This window comes from Spermophilus citellus, assembly GCF_964194105.1.
Source record: "Spermophilus citellus genome assembly, chromosome: 1".
NCBI classification, from domain to species: domain Eukaryota; kingdom Metazoa; phylum Chordata; class Mammalia; order Rodentia; family Sciuridae; genus Spermophilus; species Spermophilus citellus.
The window spans coordinates 46,573,094-46,591,585 of record NC_138182.1 but is presented as its reverse complement, the minus strand read 5'-3'; the positions used below and the strand labels follow the sequence as shown (position 1 = coordinate 46,591,585).

At 34.0% G+C, this 18,492-nt stretch overlaps 1 protein-coding gene across 1 annotated transcript in view; it reads right to left on the bottom strand.

Annotated features, from left to right (window-relative positions):
• VWA8 (von Willebrand factor A domain containing 8) overlaps positions 1–18,492 on the bottom strand; it is a 425,268-nt gene that overhangs the window by 167,802 nt on the left and 238,974 nt on the right. The window contains exons 25-26 of the mRNA XM_081281141.1: positions 12,868–13,073; positions 11,637–11,788 (exon numbers count right to left, since the gene is read on the bottom strand). Of these exons, the coding sequence (XP_081137267.1) occupies positions 11,637–11,788; positions 12,868–13,073 (358 nt within the window). The remainder of the gene's footprint in view (positions 1–11,636; positions 11,789–12,867; positions 13,074–18,492) is intronic.

Below are 18,492 nucleotides of genomic sequence, written 5' to 3'. Positions count from 1 at the left end.
AACTCTAGGAATAGAGTTCTATAGAATCTATAATTTTCAAATTTAAGGACATGAGAGAAAATACAATTTTAGCAAGAGCAAGCCAGAAGTGAACCTATGAAATCCTTCATAATCATTATTATATTTACTAAATTAAGAAGTCAGCACATTAGAAAGAAAAGATAAAGCCCATTTAAACATATTAAATTAGTAGTAATGGGAACCATTAATTCCCAGTAATATCTTCCCTTGTTTGCTAGAAACTTCAGAGTCATACTTCCCAACAACTCACATGTTTCTGGCCAATTAATTTTACTCTGCTGGAAATGATGTGCACATGAGTATGTGTTTTCCCTTTCTGTGCCTGGTTCTACACTGAGATATTATGGCTTTCACTTAATGACTTAAGACTTGCGCACCTCTGCCACCTAGATCCTGCAGAGGTCACAGAAATACAGAGTAATTTGGATGTATGAGATGGAAAAGATTTGGAGAAAAATTGCTGTTCTTGGCAGGTACTTTTCAAATACACTCCCCAAGCCCCAGAATGACACTGTGCAGTCTCAGTGCTGTTGCCCAGCATTACTTTGTGCCAAAGCAGATGTTGTTAACTTGCTCTACACATCTCTGTTTTTTTTTTTCTTTTTTTGTCTCCTTACAGAAGTTGCCAAACTACAGTTCTGGGGTCTGGGTTTCCTTTCCTTCATCTTTCTTCAAGTTGTACTGCAAAAATGTCTTCTCCTTTTCTGCCATCTACTTTATCAATCACATCTTAAGTGTTTTTGAATCAGATATTCTTTCTTTTTATAATCACACACAACAAGAATGACTGAGACTGAAAACTTTCTCAGTGGTTAAAAATTTCCTAGAGAAAAATTTCCTGTATTTCCCACAGGAAGGACTCTTAAGATGAACACCCTACTGTGAATAGCACTTCAAATATGACATTGCATCTATCATAAGGCTGATAGTTTTACTTGTTTTCCTTATTAAATTGTTGATCCAATGAAAGTAAAGCTTACATTTTACTCATCTGAGTCTCTGACATTTAGAATCCATTGCTTCTGCCACCTAATTCTTTCTCAGTGCCGTGCGTTTATTCCATTGCCACAGGTACAACATAAACCCTCCTCATTTGTCATCACCCAGATTGTTGAAACTGCCTCCCAATAGGTCTATGTTCAGGTTCAAAGCTTTTTATTTATTATCTTTAGAAGGCAAAAGGGCCCTTTCTTAATTATGAATCTGACCATGCTACTCTAAGGCTTGTAATCCTGTGACTCCTTTGGCTCTTGGATCCCAGTAAGCCTCCCCACCCAGCATGCCCTCAGTTAACCCTATGTGTTAGTCAGCAGACTACTTGCACTTTCCAAAATGCATCATGCTTTCATAAACCTTCTCTCCTTGAAGTGTCCTCCCTTCTTTATTTGTCTGGGAAATGCATAGTAGTCCCTGAAAGACTCTGCATCCTTATCCTCACAACCTCTCCTCAAAGGCAGTGGCAGCAACCCTGCCTCTTTGGTCCATCTGTACAGCTCTAATATAACACAAGTCTGTCTACTTGACTCTTTTTAAATTAATCATGACCTCCTGGAAAGCACATATTAAGTCTTATACATTTTAATAATTCTTTTTTTAATAAAATATTTTTTATTGATTATTTAAAGCATTACATAGCTCATGATATATCATCTTTCATACATTTGACTCAAATTGTGTTTTGAACTCCCATTTTCACCCCAAATACAGATTGCAGAATCACATCTGTTACATATTCACATTTTTACATAATGCCATATTAGTGGCTGTTGTATTCTGCTACCTTTCCTATCCCCTACTATCCCCCCTCCCCTCCCCTCCCCTCCCATCTTCACTCTCTACCTCCCCTGCTGTTGTTCAATTCTCTCCCTTTTTTCCCTCCCCCTTGCCCCTCATGACCTCTTATAATTTTATGTATCATTGAAGGTCTCCTACTATTTCCATAAAAATATGGAACGCTTCACGAATTTGCGTGTCATCCTTGCGCAGGGGCCATGCTAATCTTCTCTGTATCGTTCCAATTTTAGTATATGTGCTGCTGAAGCGAGCACCATTTTAATAATTCTTACTCCCCATCTAGTATTTGCCACATTAGTGTTAAGGAAGTATCTATTAAATGAGTGAATACTTGCTTACATTAGCACTACTAACATTTTGACCCTACATGTTTTCTCATCTGAGTGGCAAGTTGCAAACTTACCATGGCAAATTTTCCTCATTGTATTCTGACTACATGTCTTACAACTTCCTTCACTTAGAAGACTCAACAAATGATACAGTTTGCCTTGCAGGTGTATTTGGAAGAGATAGCTATAGCCAAGGACTGGGGACTTCCATCTAGTCATGTGACAGGCTCTTATAAAACCTCACTTACAAAAATTTAAAGGGTCGGGGCTGGGAATGTGGCTCAAGTGGTAGCGCGCTTGCCTGGCATGCGTGCGGCCCGGGTTCGATCCTCAGCACCACATACAAACAAAAGATGTTGTCGCCGCTGAAAACTAAAAAATAAATATTAAAAAAAATTCTCTCTCTCTCTCTCTCTCTCTCTCTCTCTCTCTCTCTCTCTCTGTCTCTCTCTCTAAAAAAAAAATTTAAAGGGTCAAGAATAATTCTGTGAAAATGCTTAAGATGCATAAGAAAGAAGATTCATACATCTTAAAAATTTCTATGTAGATTGGGTATATTTTTAAATTTTCTTTTACACTTTCATAAAGAAATTAGAAGCATATGAAATGGCTGTGAAGTTACTTCATGATATAGCAAGATAATATAGGACAGAGTATGAAAATATAAAACCCAATACCGCCCTCTGCTTATAAAAGTTCTGAGTTGTCATTATGTAGACCTTATTATTTTTGAAAACTAAGAGTTCTTTTATGAAAATAAATCTTTGTGTAGAACTCTGTGATCTACACTATGAACTTACTTGTAAAAACTATCAATACAAAAAAGAAAATTAGAGCATATAATTATTTGGAGGAAACAAAAGAGGCTGAAAACTGTAGGCTGAGAGCATTATATTTTAATGGGATAAAAAGTAAATTGATAATCATTCCTACTTTTAAATAGTAAATTGATAATCATTTCTACTTTTAAATGGAAATCTAATGAAATTACTCCAAAGAAAGGTCCTGCCTAGTGATATTCTTTTTGATGCTTCTGGTACTTTGAAGACCCCATAGTTATTTTCTGTTAGAGAAGCAGCAGTTGCTATTGATGGCCCAACTATACAGGATAAGTCTTCAAAGCAGAAAATCAATTTTTGACAGATACCCTTTCAAAACCAACTTCAAAAGAGATGAAGCTGTTCAGTCTGCAAATACACACACCTGGCACTCTCTGAAAAGAAAGATAAATACTAAACACGATTCTGTAACACACTGCAATGGCACACAAATAGCTTTTATAAAAGGAAAACATACTCTTAGCTAATTTCATTGGGAATCCTATTAAAATATGCTGAGATTGACTGAGAAAGTAATGAATGGTTACTGATAAAAAGGAGAAGAGTTACTATTTATTCAGCTTCCCTATTCAATCAAGGAGAGTAAATCATAGAATACAGGAGTGTGAAGAATAAAAAGGACAATTCAGTGTTCCAGGTTTGAATCTCCAGCAGATACCTACCCGCAAATTCTGTCCAGATCTGTTTGGGCTCAAGTAACAGAAGGCACACCCTGTTTTTACTGGATACTCCATTTCAACTATGAACAAAGGAGCTACTGGTTCCAAACTTGCAAAGACCAAGACTCACAGGGGCCCAGGTAAAGAACAACAATGTATGACTAATCAGTTAAAGCTGATGATATTAATGATCATGTATTCAAGGATGGTAATACTAATAAAGGATTCTTTGTAGGAGAAACTTAGAGAATCATTGTTCTCTTAATTTTGAAGAATTTGTGAATGCTACCACTTTTGCCCAACCCCCCAAAAAGTCCTTATTGCAGAAAAGGTTTATGATAATTTGTTCACATCTTATGCAAAGGATGTTTTTATTTGCTTCTGGAATCAATGTGACAAATGGTTTTAACTCAAAGGAAACTGATTAAAACAATAGGCATAGCCACGAATGTAAAATGTAGTATGTATATCATATTTAATATAAATGTTCCCAAATGCTAAGAAACAGACATTATCTTTCAAATCTTGACAGCCAGTTTTACATTGCATTGTTTTTCTTGTGTAAACAGTGGAATAAACATAAAGACGATAAGCTTTGGAACCAGACAAATCTGTGGTTAAATCCCTATACTACTATTTATTAGTTGTATAAACTGCTAAGTTATTTAATGTCTCCTGAGACTCATTTTCTTAATCTGTAACAGATTCACACACACATACACACACACACCTCTTAATACCTAATAGTTAAAAATGAAAATTGGAAAAAATTACCCAGTATAAAAAGTGGAATTGTTATATACATTAAGGATCTGTGATATTTGTAAAGTGCTTAAAGCCCACTTAGTAAGGACTTGATAAATACCAACTACTTTCATTTCTGCTGCTTTAAAACATATTGTTGGGGAATGGGCAGGGTGGGTAACTCAGTGGTAGGGATCATGCTTAGCACTCACAAAGCCCTGGGTTCAATCCCAAGCATCAAAATAAATAAATAAATAAATAAAGCTGTCTACTCTCACTTGATATTTTTATTTTCATGTTGATGCCTACCAACACATAGACTTAATTACACTGTGTTGAAATATCACAGAAATGCCTGGGGCTAACTTAATTTTTCATTTGCCATTGGTAAAGGTGCCAGGGTTCTACTTTTAGAATAGGCATCATAGTCTGTTCTAGGCTTTTCTATACTGGGAGGCAAAGATGATCCCCAGAAACAGCAATTTCAGAACAGACCTTTGTTTAAAATTTTTAAATTTATTAAAGTGCCAAACAAAAATGAGAAATTCCAGTGCCCAAAGACTCAATGGACATTTAAAAAATAAAATACAGAAAATTATATGCTTTAGAACATTAAAATACTAGAGAAAGAAGAGAGGCTCCTTTGCTCTTTTTAGGACCTCTCTAGAAGAGAACTACAGCTACAACTTTTTTTGTATTTTTGTCTTTGTTTTGTGATACTAGAGACAGAACCCAGGATAACACATGCTAAGCAGGAACTCTACCACTAAGTTTCCTGCTCTGTTCCCCACTGTGTTTTTCAATTGTTAAATTGGGAACATATTAAAAAAAATTAATAAAAATATTGGCTAAGTGGTTTTGGAATTCATTAATTCAAAGTTATCTTATTTTCCTGAAAAATGAGATTTTATAATACCTTAAATAAAGCATGATAGCAGCGACAGAATGCCTAACAACAGGACATCTGAGCGGTAATTACAGGCTCTAATAGGGCTTTTCACCAGCTATGGACACTTTAAAAGTGTAGTCACACATCACAGTCATTTTTAGATGTGCAGACTATCTGGTGGAGAGCATTTTTATAGGTCTGAAAAGCATAATGACATTTAAACATATGCATAAAGACACAAAGCACTGATAATAACGTTTTTATTCCTATGTGAGTATCTCATATGCCTTATGTATCTATCCACTGTGGTTAGAATAAATGTTTTAAGCTTAAAATCTAAGGAGTGAGGGGAATGGTAGAAAAAAGTAGAAATGTGAAAGAAGTGTTATACATAATTAAATCTCATTCATTTAGATAACTTTCTTTTCAAGAAAGCAGCTTGAGAATGAAATGTTTTAAAAAGAATCCCTTTTTAGGAACATGTGTCTTCTATGAAGATGAAAGGCTCAGAAGAATAAAAATGATTGAAAAGAAATATTTCTCAGTGCATGAAATAACACACATAATCATAAGGAAAGGTCCAGAAGGATCTGTCAACAGTTATTTCTGGATGGTAGAATTAGAGATATTTTCATTTCTTTTTTACTTTAAAAATAAATGGGATATAACTCTTTATTCAGTAAATTTGTCTTAAAAATAAAGCTTACAAAACTTCTCAATTTTTCAAAATTTTAATACTACTTGACTGATACAAATAAATGATTAGTAAAACATAACTAGTTTTCCAGTAACAAATAGGCAGTGCTCTAGGACAAAGAAAAGGTGGTTTAAGAATAAACTAAGCAGCATTGAAAAAGAAATCAACAGAGTTGACAGCAAAAAATTTGGAGCAAAGAGAAAGATTTTACATACAGATGGGTATCTACCATGGAAGACAGGGAGAGAAAAACACAAAGATATAACTTCAGACAGTGGAGAGAACTTTCTTGTATGTTTGATTCATTTTAACATGATCACTATCTTTGAGGGAAAAATATCCATTAATAGCTTTCATGTTCCAAATCAGGAAGAAATGATGTTTAGTGCATGTCTTACACGTGGTAGGCCTGCAAAGTTTTCTCAAATTCTCATTTTTGGAATGAATTACTTTGTGTTTTATTTCAAGATCCTCCATTATAACAAAAAGGAAAACTTAAATAGGAATGAATAGGCTTCTAAAATAATCACTGTTGTGTCCAAAGTCTATATGCATCAGTTTTGTGGCTGATTTTTTCATTTTGAAATATGACTAAAACCTAAAAATCCGAATCTGTCATAATTCTCCGAAGAATAAGAATTTGTCTATTATAAGCATAGAATATCAGGAACAATGGTGATTTCCAACTTGATTACTTAAAATTCAAAGGTTCTTTTATGCAACAACAATACTTTCCAGTTGCCAATAATAACTTTGATTTAGAAATTGCCCATAATCATGTCAATCTATTTATATTATCTTTAGAATTCTGAATATACAAATACCAAAGGTGCACCCCTGCTTTCTAAAAATAGGCAAGATATGTGACTGTTCTGTACCTCAAATTACTTAACTTCAAAATTCAATTCTACACACACACACACACACACACACACCACACACCCCATAGGTTATTGAAGGGATTATATGATTTGTGTAGAGAATAGCTGGACATGTGCTAGGCACATAGTTACCTGTGTTTCTCTCATCATCATTATTATTCCATTACCATGATTGCATTATTATGACATTATAAATGTTACACAATTTTTATTTAGAAGTAGAATATCCACATTCCATTGTAGACATAAAAGATGACAATTCTCATTTTAAGAATGGTTATGGAGAAAATGGTACACAAATTTAAGATAGAATAGATAAGTCACTTAAAATGGATGATTAGAAAAAGAAAACAGGATTTTTTATTCCTTTAAAACAAATGTTTTCCTGAAATGACAGTTTGCAAATTGCTGTGAAACACACTTTTTAATTTGGAAGTGCTAACATGCTAGCAGTATGTTTACTCTCAAATAAAAGAAGCTTCAGAAATAAAAGCTCATGTAAGGCCAAAACAAGCAAACTCTACTTAGAAATTTATATGTTTATCTATAGTTATCTATATTCTCCTAGAGTAGATAATCTATATGCTTTTGGTTGAATGTTTAGATGTACTTCTGATATATATCTCTCTATATATAGATATAGATATAGATATAGATATATGTTTAAGTGTGGGTGTATATCCAACAATGAAGTTTAAAACTCAAGAGTTCATATTTTAACCCAAACCCTCCTATCTCTGCTTATAGTACTGAAAAAAAAAAATCAGATTTATGGATGTGTGTACGCACAACACACAACACTGATTGTCTTGATGAGTTGCTGCTCTATAGACTAAAAAACAGAGAATTAAATTCAAATCCCATGTAAAGCATAATATTGACATTTAAAAATAATTTCTAACAGTGTACCTCCTTATTTGGTTATGTTTATCATCTCCTTGACATGCTTTTTTGTGTACTGGAAACTTTCAAAGGGACCAAAACCAAACCAATCAACAAAACAATCAACCTCAGGAGATACTAGCAGAAATGGGTAAACTCTATGTGGAAGGCTAGGTAATCGGCCAATGCTGATTCTACTACTAAGAACTGAAAACACATTTGTAAATCAGGAAGAAGAGCTAATTGTGGTGGGCTAAAGCAAAGTAAAAAGAACCATCAAATAAAGCTTGGTCTAAAAATGCCAGGTTTGGGAAAAGTTTATTAAAGAAGACAAGTTAAGTTTGTCTCATCACATTGGCCTTTAAAAAGTGTGCAGAAACCTAGAGAAAGGTAACAACACTATACTACTTAGGAGAACAAAGGCAAGTAACAATATCTCTCTTTTGGAAATTTCATCAAAGAGCACTAAAATGATATTACTGCTCTAAACAGTCAGAGTATATTCTGATTTCAACTGAAGAAGAAGCTATATGACTATACAAATAATGGTTTAGTGTCATCTCTCTCGTGTGTAAAAATTTTCCTTCTACTACAACATTTGCTTTATGTCTCTTTTTAGCTATATGTAGTAGGAGGCGAAATTATCTTTCTGTTCTCATCTTAAGCGTAACTATGCCCATCTTGATCTAGACTCAAAGTAATTTTTGCTCCCATTCAATAAGGACTATGGTTAAATTAAAGGAAAAGAAAATTAACAGGTTGCAATAAAAATTTGTCTGTCAGGGCAAAAGGATAGTAATAGTAGTTGAGTCATTTTACCCTTCTTCCCTAGGAGATGAAATCTAAAGTGGATCCTCTCCAAACAACAAACAACCTGCAGAGCTAGGCAGAACCAGCCTCGGAGAACTAGTTTAGTCTAAAGGTCTAATTGAACAAAACATTTAGCAAAAGGTGGAGAAAAGTCAAAGTCAAATATTAGATGGCATGGGGACAACTTTAAATCTTCAGAAGTCTATGTGATTACTGTCGACAGTGTGGTACTTAAGGGGGAGAAAGGTAAGTATTAGTAAAGGCTGATGATCCTCTATCTGGATGCTTGGGACCAAAACTGTTTGGGGTTTTGAATTTTTTTCTTAGATTTTGGAATATTTGCAATTACATAATGAGATATCTTGGGGATGGAACCCAAATCTAAATATTATTTATGTATGTTTCAGGTATACCTTATAATATACCTGTGGAATTTTCTATTTGTGGCATCATTTTGGCACTCAAAAAGTTTCAGATTTTGAAGTATTTTGGATTTTTGGATTAGAGACATCTAACCTGTACTATTTCTTTATTTTTTGGCTTATTTTGCAGAATTGAGAGACATTAAAAATACATTAAAGGGCTGGGGCTGTAGCTCACTGGCAGAGCACTTACCCAGCATGAGTGAGGCACTGGGTTCCATCCTCAGCACCACATAAAAATAAACAAATAAAATAAAAGCATTCTTTCCATCTACAACTACAAAATTTTTTTAAAAGATTACATGAAAAATGCAAAATGTTAGAATAGGAAGGGACCTTGCTCTATAATGAGGACAACCACACACTTATTCAGGCTGGACTAGAACAGAGTCTTACTTCACATCTCTTTTCAGAGTTATCATCAATAGCTCTCCCCCTCCATTCTCAAAAATATCCTGATATAGATAGTTAATTATTTGGTCTATAATACAAAGCTCTCATTTTACCAGGATGTAACTTCTCTAAATTCAAATGACCAAGATGGAACTGCGAGCTCTCTGAGGGCAGGACTCTTGTCTTTTTTAACTGTTTCTCTATTTCTGGCTCAGGTATGCAGGTTGACTGCTAGATTCCCAAGCTGTTCACTTTATCATGCTACCTTCTTTAAGTACAAGGCTGATAATTTAATAGAAATAGTGCTATGGAACCTATGAATTTCACTAATGGGCAATAAAACATCACTACTTTTGAACTGCTGAAGTCACTGTAGTTTACAGATGAGGAAAACAAGGCTTTGAATGATTATGCAAATTACAGTCAACCATTATCTCCACTCCAAAGAAAAAATGCACTCATCCTCCACATCTGCTATAAGTTTATTTTTAGCTACATGCAGTAGGTGGACAAATAGTTGTTTCCAACCCCATCTTAAGGATGAGTGTGACCATATTGCTTCCAGGCTCAGTATACTTTTGCATCCACTCATGTGTAAGTACTAGAATTGTAATTAACTTGCAAAGGCAAATATTAATATGCCATGGCAAGAAGTTTTCAGTTTAGAATTTAGGATGATCATAAGTTAAACCATCAATCTGTCATCTGTAGAAACTGAAATTGCCAACAATTTTCTTATGATTGATCTACTATTATTTAATATTTAAATAATATTTAAATAAATATTACCAATAACTTTTAATCATAAGCCTATTTTCCATGAAAATAACTCTAATTATATAAATTTATTAATATTAATAAAACTGGCCCAAATGAAAATGTAGTTTATAAAAAGGAAGTAATAAACATGGGTAGTAGTGGAAGTTTGCATATTGAACTTACTAATATAGGAGATAACTTATGCCTATTCAATTACTCACCTAGTTTCAAAATGCGCATACTGACTGCTAATCAATAGGTAAAATAGAATTGTACAGAAAAGTTTATGCTAAGTAACTGATACCCAATCATTCTTGAAAAAAAAATCACTCAATAATACAAACTAGTACACGGATAATTTTTAACATAATTCTATGTTGTGCTTTTACCACAAAAGGGAAATATTTGTTTCTCTTTAAGAAATTTCTGATACTTTAAAAATTTATTTTAATGGTATATATGCATATTATGACAAGATTTTACAATGAGTTCAAAGAACAAATAAATAAGGATGATGTATACACTTAGAAAAAAATATATATTACTGAACTAATCACTAATTTGTATTTAACAAACTTTATATTGCCTCTATATGAGACCGTCAAATATTATTTTACTTTGATTAATTATTGTATCTTATGAATTTATGAAAATTGATCATATTTATGACAAAGTTGGCATTAGATGCATTATCCATAAACTATGCATATTTAAAATTATTTTCCAGAGGGCTGGGATTGTGGTTCAGTGGTAAAGTGCTTGCCTGGCATGTGTGAGGCACTGGGTTTGATTCTCAGCACCACATACAAATAAATAAATTAAATAAAGGTCCACCGACAACTAAAGAATATTTTTAAAAAATAAGATAAAATTATTTTCCAGTGAACCTGCACTGGCTGAGTTACTTCTAACAAACTACCAACCATCATTCTGGTAAACAACATATTTGCAAGAATCCTAACTAAGGTTAAGTATAGCCTTGATTACTAAATAAAAGGAAGGCAACTGGCCCACACGAAATAAACTTGCTTGTTCTCACTGCCTATCTTTTTCAACTATGAAGCTGAAATTTTAAAAAATAAATAAATAACTGAGTTAATGTGATTATAAATTCAGAAAACTACCATAAGCTATATGGTGATATAAATAAGAACATCATAACAAAATGTACATTAGAATGTAGTTTTCATGTTTGTACAATTTTGCACTGGATTATGAAATAATGAGACCCATTATAATTCAACAAAAGAACAGACACTGTTAAAGAAACAAATATTTCCCTTTATTAGATTGTATTACATCTACTCATGGGATATTTATAATTGAAATTCTCAATTTACAAGTCTATAAATAATGCTATTCAACTGAAAACCAGCCAGTAAATAGCAACATATATTTGCAAAGCTTATTCATGGAAAGTGATTTCCACACCAACTCAGTAGATTAGAAATTATTAGTATTTCAGAATCAGAAGAGTAATACTCAAGAACATTTTATCAACAGTGAGTTTGCCTTACTCCTTTGCCAGCTGCACATTGGTAGGTTTTGCTCCAATAGGTATCCCATATTTGTGTAAAGTGTTAATCAAAATCTCCCTCATGTCCTTGTTGTAGGAATCAAAGTCAAAGACATTCCGAACCACACTGGAAAGACCTTCAGTGGGGAATTTCTGTATTAAAAAATAAAATAAAATCCTTATTATGTATGTGATAAAGTATACCACGTTATAAAGATTTATTAAACTGATAGAACAAAATGCACAAATGAACTTTAGCAGAAATTTACTAGCCTGTTAGATACAGAGATAGTTGGAAAACATACATTTTTATCCTTTAATGTTTGCTTCTTTTTAAATAAATACTAGAATTTCAGGAGTAACTGTTCCCACTCTTAAACATCAGGGAGAACTCAGAACCAGGTGTTCAGTGACTATACCTGCTTTCGGACCACCCCCCCCCCCTTAAAAGGAGTACCAGATGACCAACTTTAAAATATTAGTTAAGGCAGTATTAATATGAACACAAAAGTATTTAGAAAAATTAGTCTATTAATAAATGAAAAAATAAAGGAACAAGAAAATAAGGGAAGAACATAAAAAGTACAGTGAATAGTAAAATAGGGAACAGTAAAGGGAAAGAAAACAAGTACCACTACAGCTAAATGTACACTGGTGGTTCCTCTGGGTTCTGTAATGGCTCTGTTTGTGTTTTGATTTTCTTTAGGTCTGGGATCTAAACTGACTGAATTGGACTTATGATTTTATAGGTAGAATAATGTTTTCTATTTTTCTTTTTGTTCTTCCCAAATATATTCTTTTAATTCACAGATAACTTTATATATTTATGGGATAGAATGTAATGTCTCTATAGATATATGTGTGTGTGTGTCTGTGTATATATACATACGCACATATATATATGTTATGAAATGAGTAAATCAAACAAATTAACATTTCTCCCCATTGTCTCACTGTCTCACTCTTACTTCACCTTCCTCCTCTGAACCCTCCTTCACAAATTTCCTAGTTGCTTGGTGATGACCATGGTATAGAACTTTGCCAAAGCCAATTCAAAGGCCTAATAGATAATGTTCATTTGTCTTCTACATTCACAACTTAGACTGCAGACACTTTGTATTATGTAATTGGATTATTTATAGAAATTGAAAGGCTTATTATAAATTATGTAGTCTGAATAAAAAGAGATTAGTGGCTTCTTCTAAACCTCTATTTCCAGGTGCGTGCCATACCTGTAAGTGTTTGACGATGTTTACTACTTCCCTGGTGGAATAAGGATAGCTAATAATGCCCTGGTCAGCCAAATTCCTCAGCTCCCCAAAGGCAGCCACAAGCTTCTGAAGGATGGCCTCAGGCACGTTTGGTCCATACTGTTTGAGCATCTCAAGTTCTGAGTGGGGTTTGGGGTTGTCAACTGCATGGCAGCTAAAGATGTCACCTAAGGGAGAAAGAAGATTCACATTTATCATGTGACTAATCCATTATAATGTTACTGGAGAAAATGCAACAGCTGTTTGAAGAGCCATTGGTTGCTCATCAAAGTATAGAAAGCCCATCCAACAATAGGATTGTAAAGAGAAGAAAGAAATGACTGAAGTGGAAGAAAACTGGGTGATGGTGGTTTATTTGGCATGAGTTTTTTCCCATTAAAAATTACATAATAGGGGCTGGGATTGTGGCTCAGAGACTGTGCGTGTGCCTCGCATATGCGAGGCCCTGGGTTCAATCCTCAGCACCACATAAAAATAAATAAAGGTATTGTGCCCAACTACAACTAACAAATAAATATTTAAAATATTTAAAATATTTAAAATTTACATAATACTTGAATAAAATGCTTCCTGAGAGATACTGAAATACAAAGGTAAAGTCTCCTCAATATCTCTGCCAATGTCACTCCCTCTCTAAAAGGCACTCATTGGTAGCAGTTCAGCACATTTATTTTTCCAGATCTGCTTTAGTATTTTAAAATAAACGCATACATGCAAACAAATACAATTCTAGTGATCTGTTCCTTTTCCATTAATAGGAGTGTATTTTTCACGTGGTTCTGAGACTGCCTTTTTAATTTTAACAAATGTTGAAGATCTTCAGAAATTATATATATTCATCTTATGTGAATGCTTTTTTTAATGTATTCTAAATAATGGAAAATTAGTATCATTATGACCCTAACAAGTTATATAGCGTGCAGATTGCTAGAATATACCTTAGAGGAGAGTTTTAGAAAAGAAAACTTCAGAGATGTTGTCTAAATTAAAACCAAGAAATGGAATTCTAAATGCAAAATATTTAATCTGTTACTTATACAAGAAGGAATGAATTAGAGACATACACTTTATTCTGAAAAGAAGGATGAATTGTTCATGCTGAGTCATAAAATTCCCTGATCCATAATCTAAAAGAACAGGTATAAAGAAAATTAAAATAAATAAACTTAAATCATTTAAGGGGTTCATTTTAGAAAAAGAAGATACCTACTCAGATAGCAGTAAGATCTTGCTCTGATTTAGAAACCATCTGAATAAAGTTATTGTGTGTGGGGTAGGACTATGTGCATATGTTTGTGTGTGTGTGTGTGTGTGTGTATTTAAAAGTAACTCAATTAAAATGAAAGCCATGATAACTTCTACTTTTATCACAAAGTTTTCAAATATAAAATGTAAAACAGTTTTTGCTGAAAATGAAATTTAACACTGATTTTAAAAAGACAATTGTCTCCATATTTATTCATTCATCAAATAATTATTAAACATCTTCTATGTGCCAAGTACAACTCTATGTACTTTATATATATTTACGTATTTAGGTATTTCATATGTATCAAAATTCCCTATACTAGTGAAGTTTATATTCAAGCAAAGGGAGATCAATGATAACTATTAGAAAGTATAAGTTTCAAAGAAAAAGAAAGGCATAGTATAGGACAATAGAAGTAGTTATGCTGGTGAAAATCAACCAGGTAGAACTCATTGAGAAGGTAGCATCTAAGAAAATGTAGACACCTGGGGGAAGAGCATCCCACACAGTGAGTACAGCTAATAAAAGACCCTAAAGCAAAAATATCTAGCATGTGAAAAGAAGAGGAAGGAGAACAGAATGGCTGGAACAGAATGAGTGACAAGGAGAGCAGTTCAGAACAGGATAAGGCAGGAGGTCAGAAAGACAAGATGTGGGAGACATATCTCACAGGACATTATCAACTGTTATAAAGACTACTTACAGTCAAAGTAAAGTGGAAAGCCAGGGAGGAATTTTAACAAAAGAATGGACTGTTGTGTCGAGAAAAGACTACAGAAGGGTATTGGGATCTATAGCACTGTAGCATATCTTATTAGCAAAGACGCTGACTCCATTGACTATATTTTTAAGAATGTTTGTAAAGCAAATATCGTTCCCTCTGGAACAACATAAGGCATATTTATTGTCCGTGATAAAACATTTGTATTACCTAACATTAAGCTTCCCCCCCCCCACCCCGCTGCAAAGCATCTCATGCAAAAGCAGGAATCATTTGATCCTCTTTGTGCTATCTTATGGGACCTAGGCCTTGAGGAACTAGTGCAAATGCCAATCTGCTTTTGCTGTGAGTAATAATCCTTCCTTTTCCTCTGACCCAGGAGTCCAGTATCTTCTGCCATAAAATGGTGGCAAGCTAATTTGTTACATTAAAGGCAGGTAGGGTAAAATCTTAGATCCTTCACAGTTCAAGACAAAAGATAACAGTGGAAACAGGGAGATCCACTAGAGAACTATTTCTCATAATTCAGATGAGAGGCTGTGGTGGCTCACATCAAAATGGTGACCGATAGAAGTGATGAGTGTAATATAATTATAATATGATACAGCTGTAATGTAATATAATGAATATAACATAATTCTGCATATATTTTGAGGATAGAGCCAATAAGATTTCCTGATAGATGGTAAGAAATCAAGAGGAAAGAGAAAAGTCAAGAAATATTTTTGGGCCAAAGAAAATGGAGTTATCGTTTGAGATGAAAAAAGAGACTATAAATCAAGAAAAGTAAATTCATTGTGGATATGTTAGATCCAAGATATGGGAACTATTGAATAGACAGTTGGATATCAGTGTATAGTTTGGGAGACAGGTCTAAACTGGAAATAAAAAATTTGGCAACAACAAGAGTATAAATGGTGTTTTAAAACATAATATGTTCTGATTTTACCAAGGAATGAGCATAGCTAGGTAAAAGAGGACTAGCAGCATTATACCAAGCATGCAACAAGGAGGCTGAGAAGAAATAGTCATTAATGTAGAAAGAAATCAAAAAAGCAGCTGGAGGAGAATTAGAAGTCAAATACAAGAAAGTGCATTAAGGAAAAGAGGGTGACCAACTGTGTCAACTCTTTTCAGTACTGCTAACAGATTAAAAAAGATGAGCACTGCAAACTGATCACCAAATTTAACAGTGGAAAAGTCCCTGATAACCTAGACAAGAATGTTTCTGTGGAGAGATGGGAACAAAAATCTTATAAGAATGAACTTAAGAGATACTGGTGAAGGAGAAATGCAGCTATCAAGTATAGATAATTCTCTGAGTGTGAAAAACTGCTGTGAGGAGTGTAGCTAAAAAGGATAGTAGAAGAATCCAATAGCAGCTAGCAAAAAAAGAGGATTAGAGGGTCTTTTTTAAGATTGAAGATATCTTAAAAGGAAACAAAGTTGATTGCTGATGGGAACAATTGAACAAAGAAGGAAACTGCTGATATGGGAGAGGAAAGGCAGAATTTTTCAAGCTCTATCCTTAAGAAAGTGGAATTGTGTATTCATCTGGAAGGACTGGCTCTTGATGAAAGTGTGAATGGTTTACCTGGAAATGGTGGGAAACCACAACACTATGGATGGAATGTTCAGGGGACACAAGTCTATGGATGTGAACGTCTATTGTTTTTATTTTTTTCTCAGTACAGTAGGAAGCTAGGAAAAAATAATAGGCCTATGGAAATCGAGTCAAGAAACTGAATCCTGGTTAGGTATGGGTCGTCCATACCTAACTGGTGGTATGGACTGGTGGGAAAGTGAAGAAGACCTCTCCTTCTATGTTTCAATTTCTCACAAGTGATTGCAGAAGTATTGTACAATTTTAAAACAAACAAGAAAATTCACCCAGCAGGGTTAGAGCTGTGGGGGGAGAGAAGATCTGAATTACTTACCTAAGAGAACATGAAAGTAAAAGAACTAGGAAGGCACAGTGTGATTGCAATAAGGGACACTTGAGGTCCCTAGTCCAGAAAAGTGAGGTTACTTTTTCTAACCATATTCAGCTCCATGTGTGTATGTTTTCTAATTGGTATGAAGGGTTGCTGGATTTGGGGTACTTACTTAGAAGTAGTAACAGGAAATACTGGAGGTTTTGCAGTGATGAAATAAAAACCCAAGGAAAAGTTATAAATAGAATTATAAAATTGAGATTATAGAAGAGTTTCAGTAATTAAAACTAGGATATGTCCATGGAAGTGAGTGGCTGAGATACAATATGGAATAAAATCACTTGAATAAAAACATCCAAGAAGCCCTGAAACCAGAGAGTTGGAAAATCCACATGCATTATACTGCGAACACTCTCAGAGCAGTTAGAGTTAGGCAGAGTGACAGTGAACAAAGAACAAAAAATCATGGAGAAAGGACAAGGAGGTAGACGACAGCAACAAGGGGTTGTAATAATATAATCTGACGACACAAGATGTAAAGCTAGGAACTTTTAAGGAAGAAACAAAGAGAATAATCCATAAATAGCAACAAGAAGCAAAGACTCTTTATTTCTTCTAGACCCAGTATGAGAGAAATACACACACACACACACACACACACACACACACACTCCTCGAAAGGACTTCAGTGGAAGAAGTGACTGCAGGGAGGGCTGGAATTTCATCTGAGCCACAGCAGATTTCAGGATTCAGAGGAGGATGAAAGACAAAGACAGAATAGGGAATTAATGTTCTTATAGACATTAAAATCAATATGATGTGTGTGACCCATGAAGAAACTACATAAAAAAACTCAAACCTTTCACACTAGAAACAATTACAAGTTTACTTTAGTGTTTTCACGTTGCTACATTGTAAGAGTATCAGTAATGCATGAATGGGTAACAGCTTTTACAGAAATATCTATATATGGTTAAAAAATACAAAAATAGTAAATGAACAAATTACATGTCCATTTCTGAATTTCAAGAAAAACAACCCTCCCTTCTTGCCAGTTTTCTGTGTTAGGAGAAATTCTACACAAGTAAGACATATATGTGTATCTACATCCCTTCTACCCTGAAAAGAACCTCAAAGAGTAAATAGAGTACCACTTTCATGACTTATTGTATTTGATTTGTTTCTTTTCTTGCTATTACAAACATGCTGTATTGTCTATACTTGTACTTAAATCAGGTCAATTCCTTAATGTGGAATTACTAGGCCAAAGATCCTATGAGGAGAATCACCCTGCCTCGTGTTGAGTATTAGAGTCCAGAAATATATATTTGCCACAGAAAAGTTCCTCAAGGTTATGATGATTAAGTTTATTCCAGGGCCTCTAATCAGTGTGAATGTGTTTCCTCAGAGTTGTTTTAGCCCTTTTCATAGTTAGGGAAATGTAACAAAAATAGACACTAAAAACATTTCTTATTTCATTCCAAAAAGACCTGAATGACATATAGTTTAACATAATTAAGAAAAAAAGGCTCTGGAATCAGATTGACTTAGATATGAAGCCCACCTCTATCAGTCATTAGTTAACTGACTAGAGAAGAATAATCTCTTTGAATATAAGATACACAGGGCAGTTATTGTGGTACAGCATAGAGTAACCCTGACAGCCATTCTGGCACTGTCAT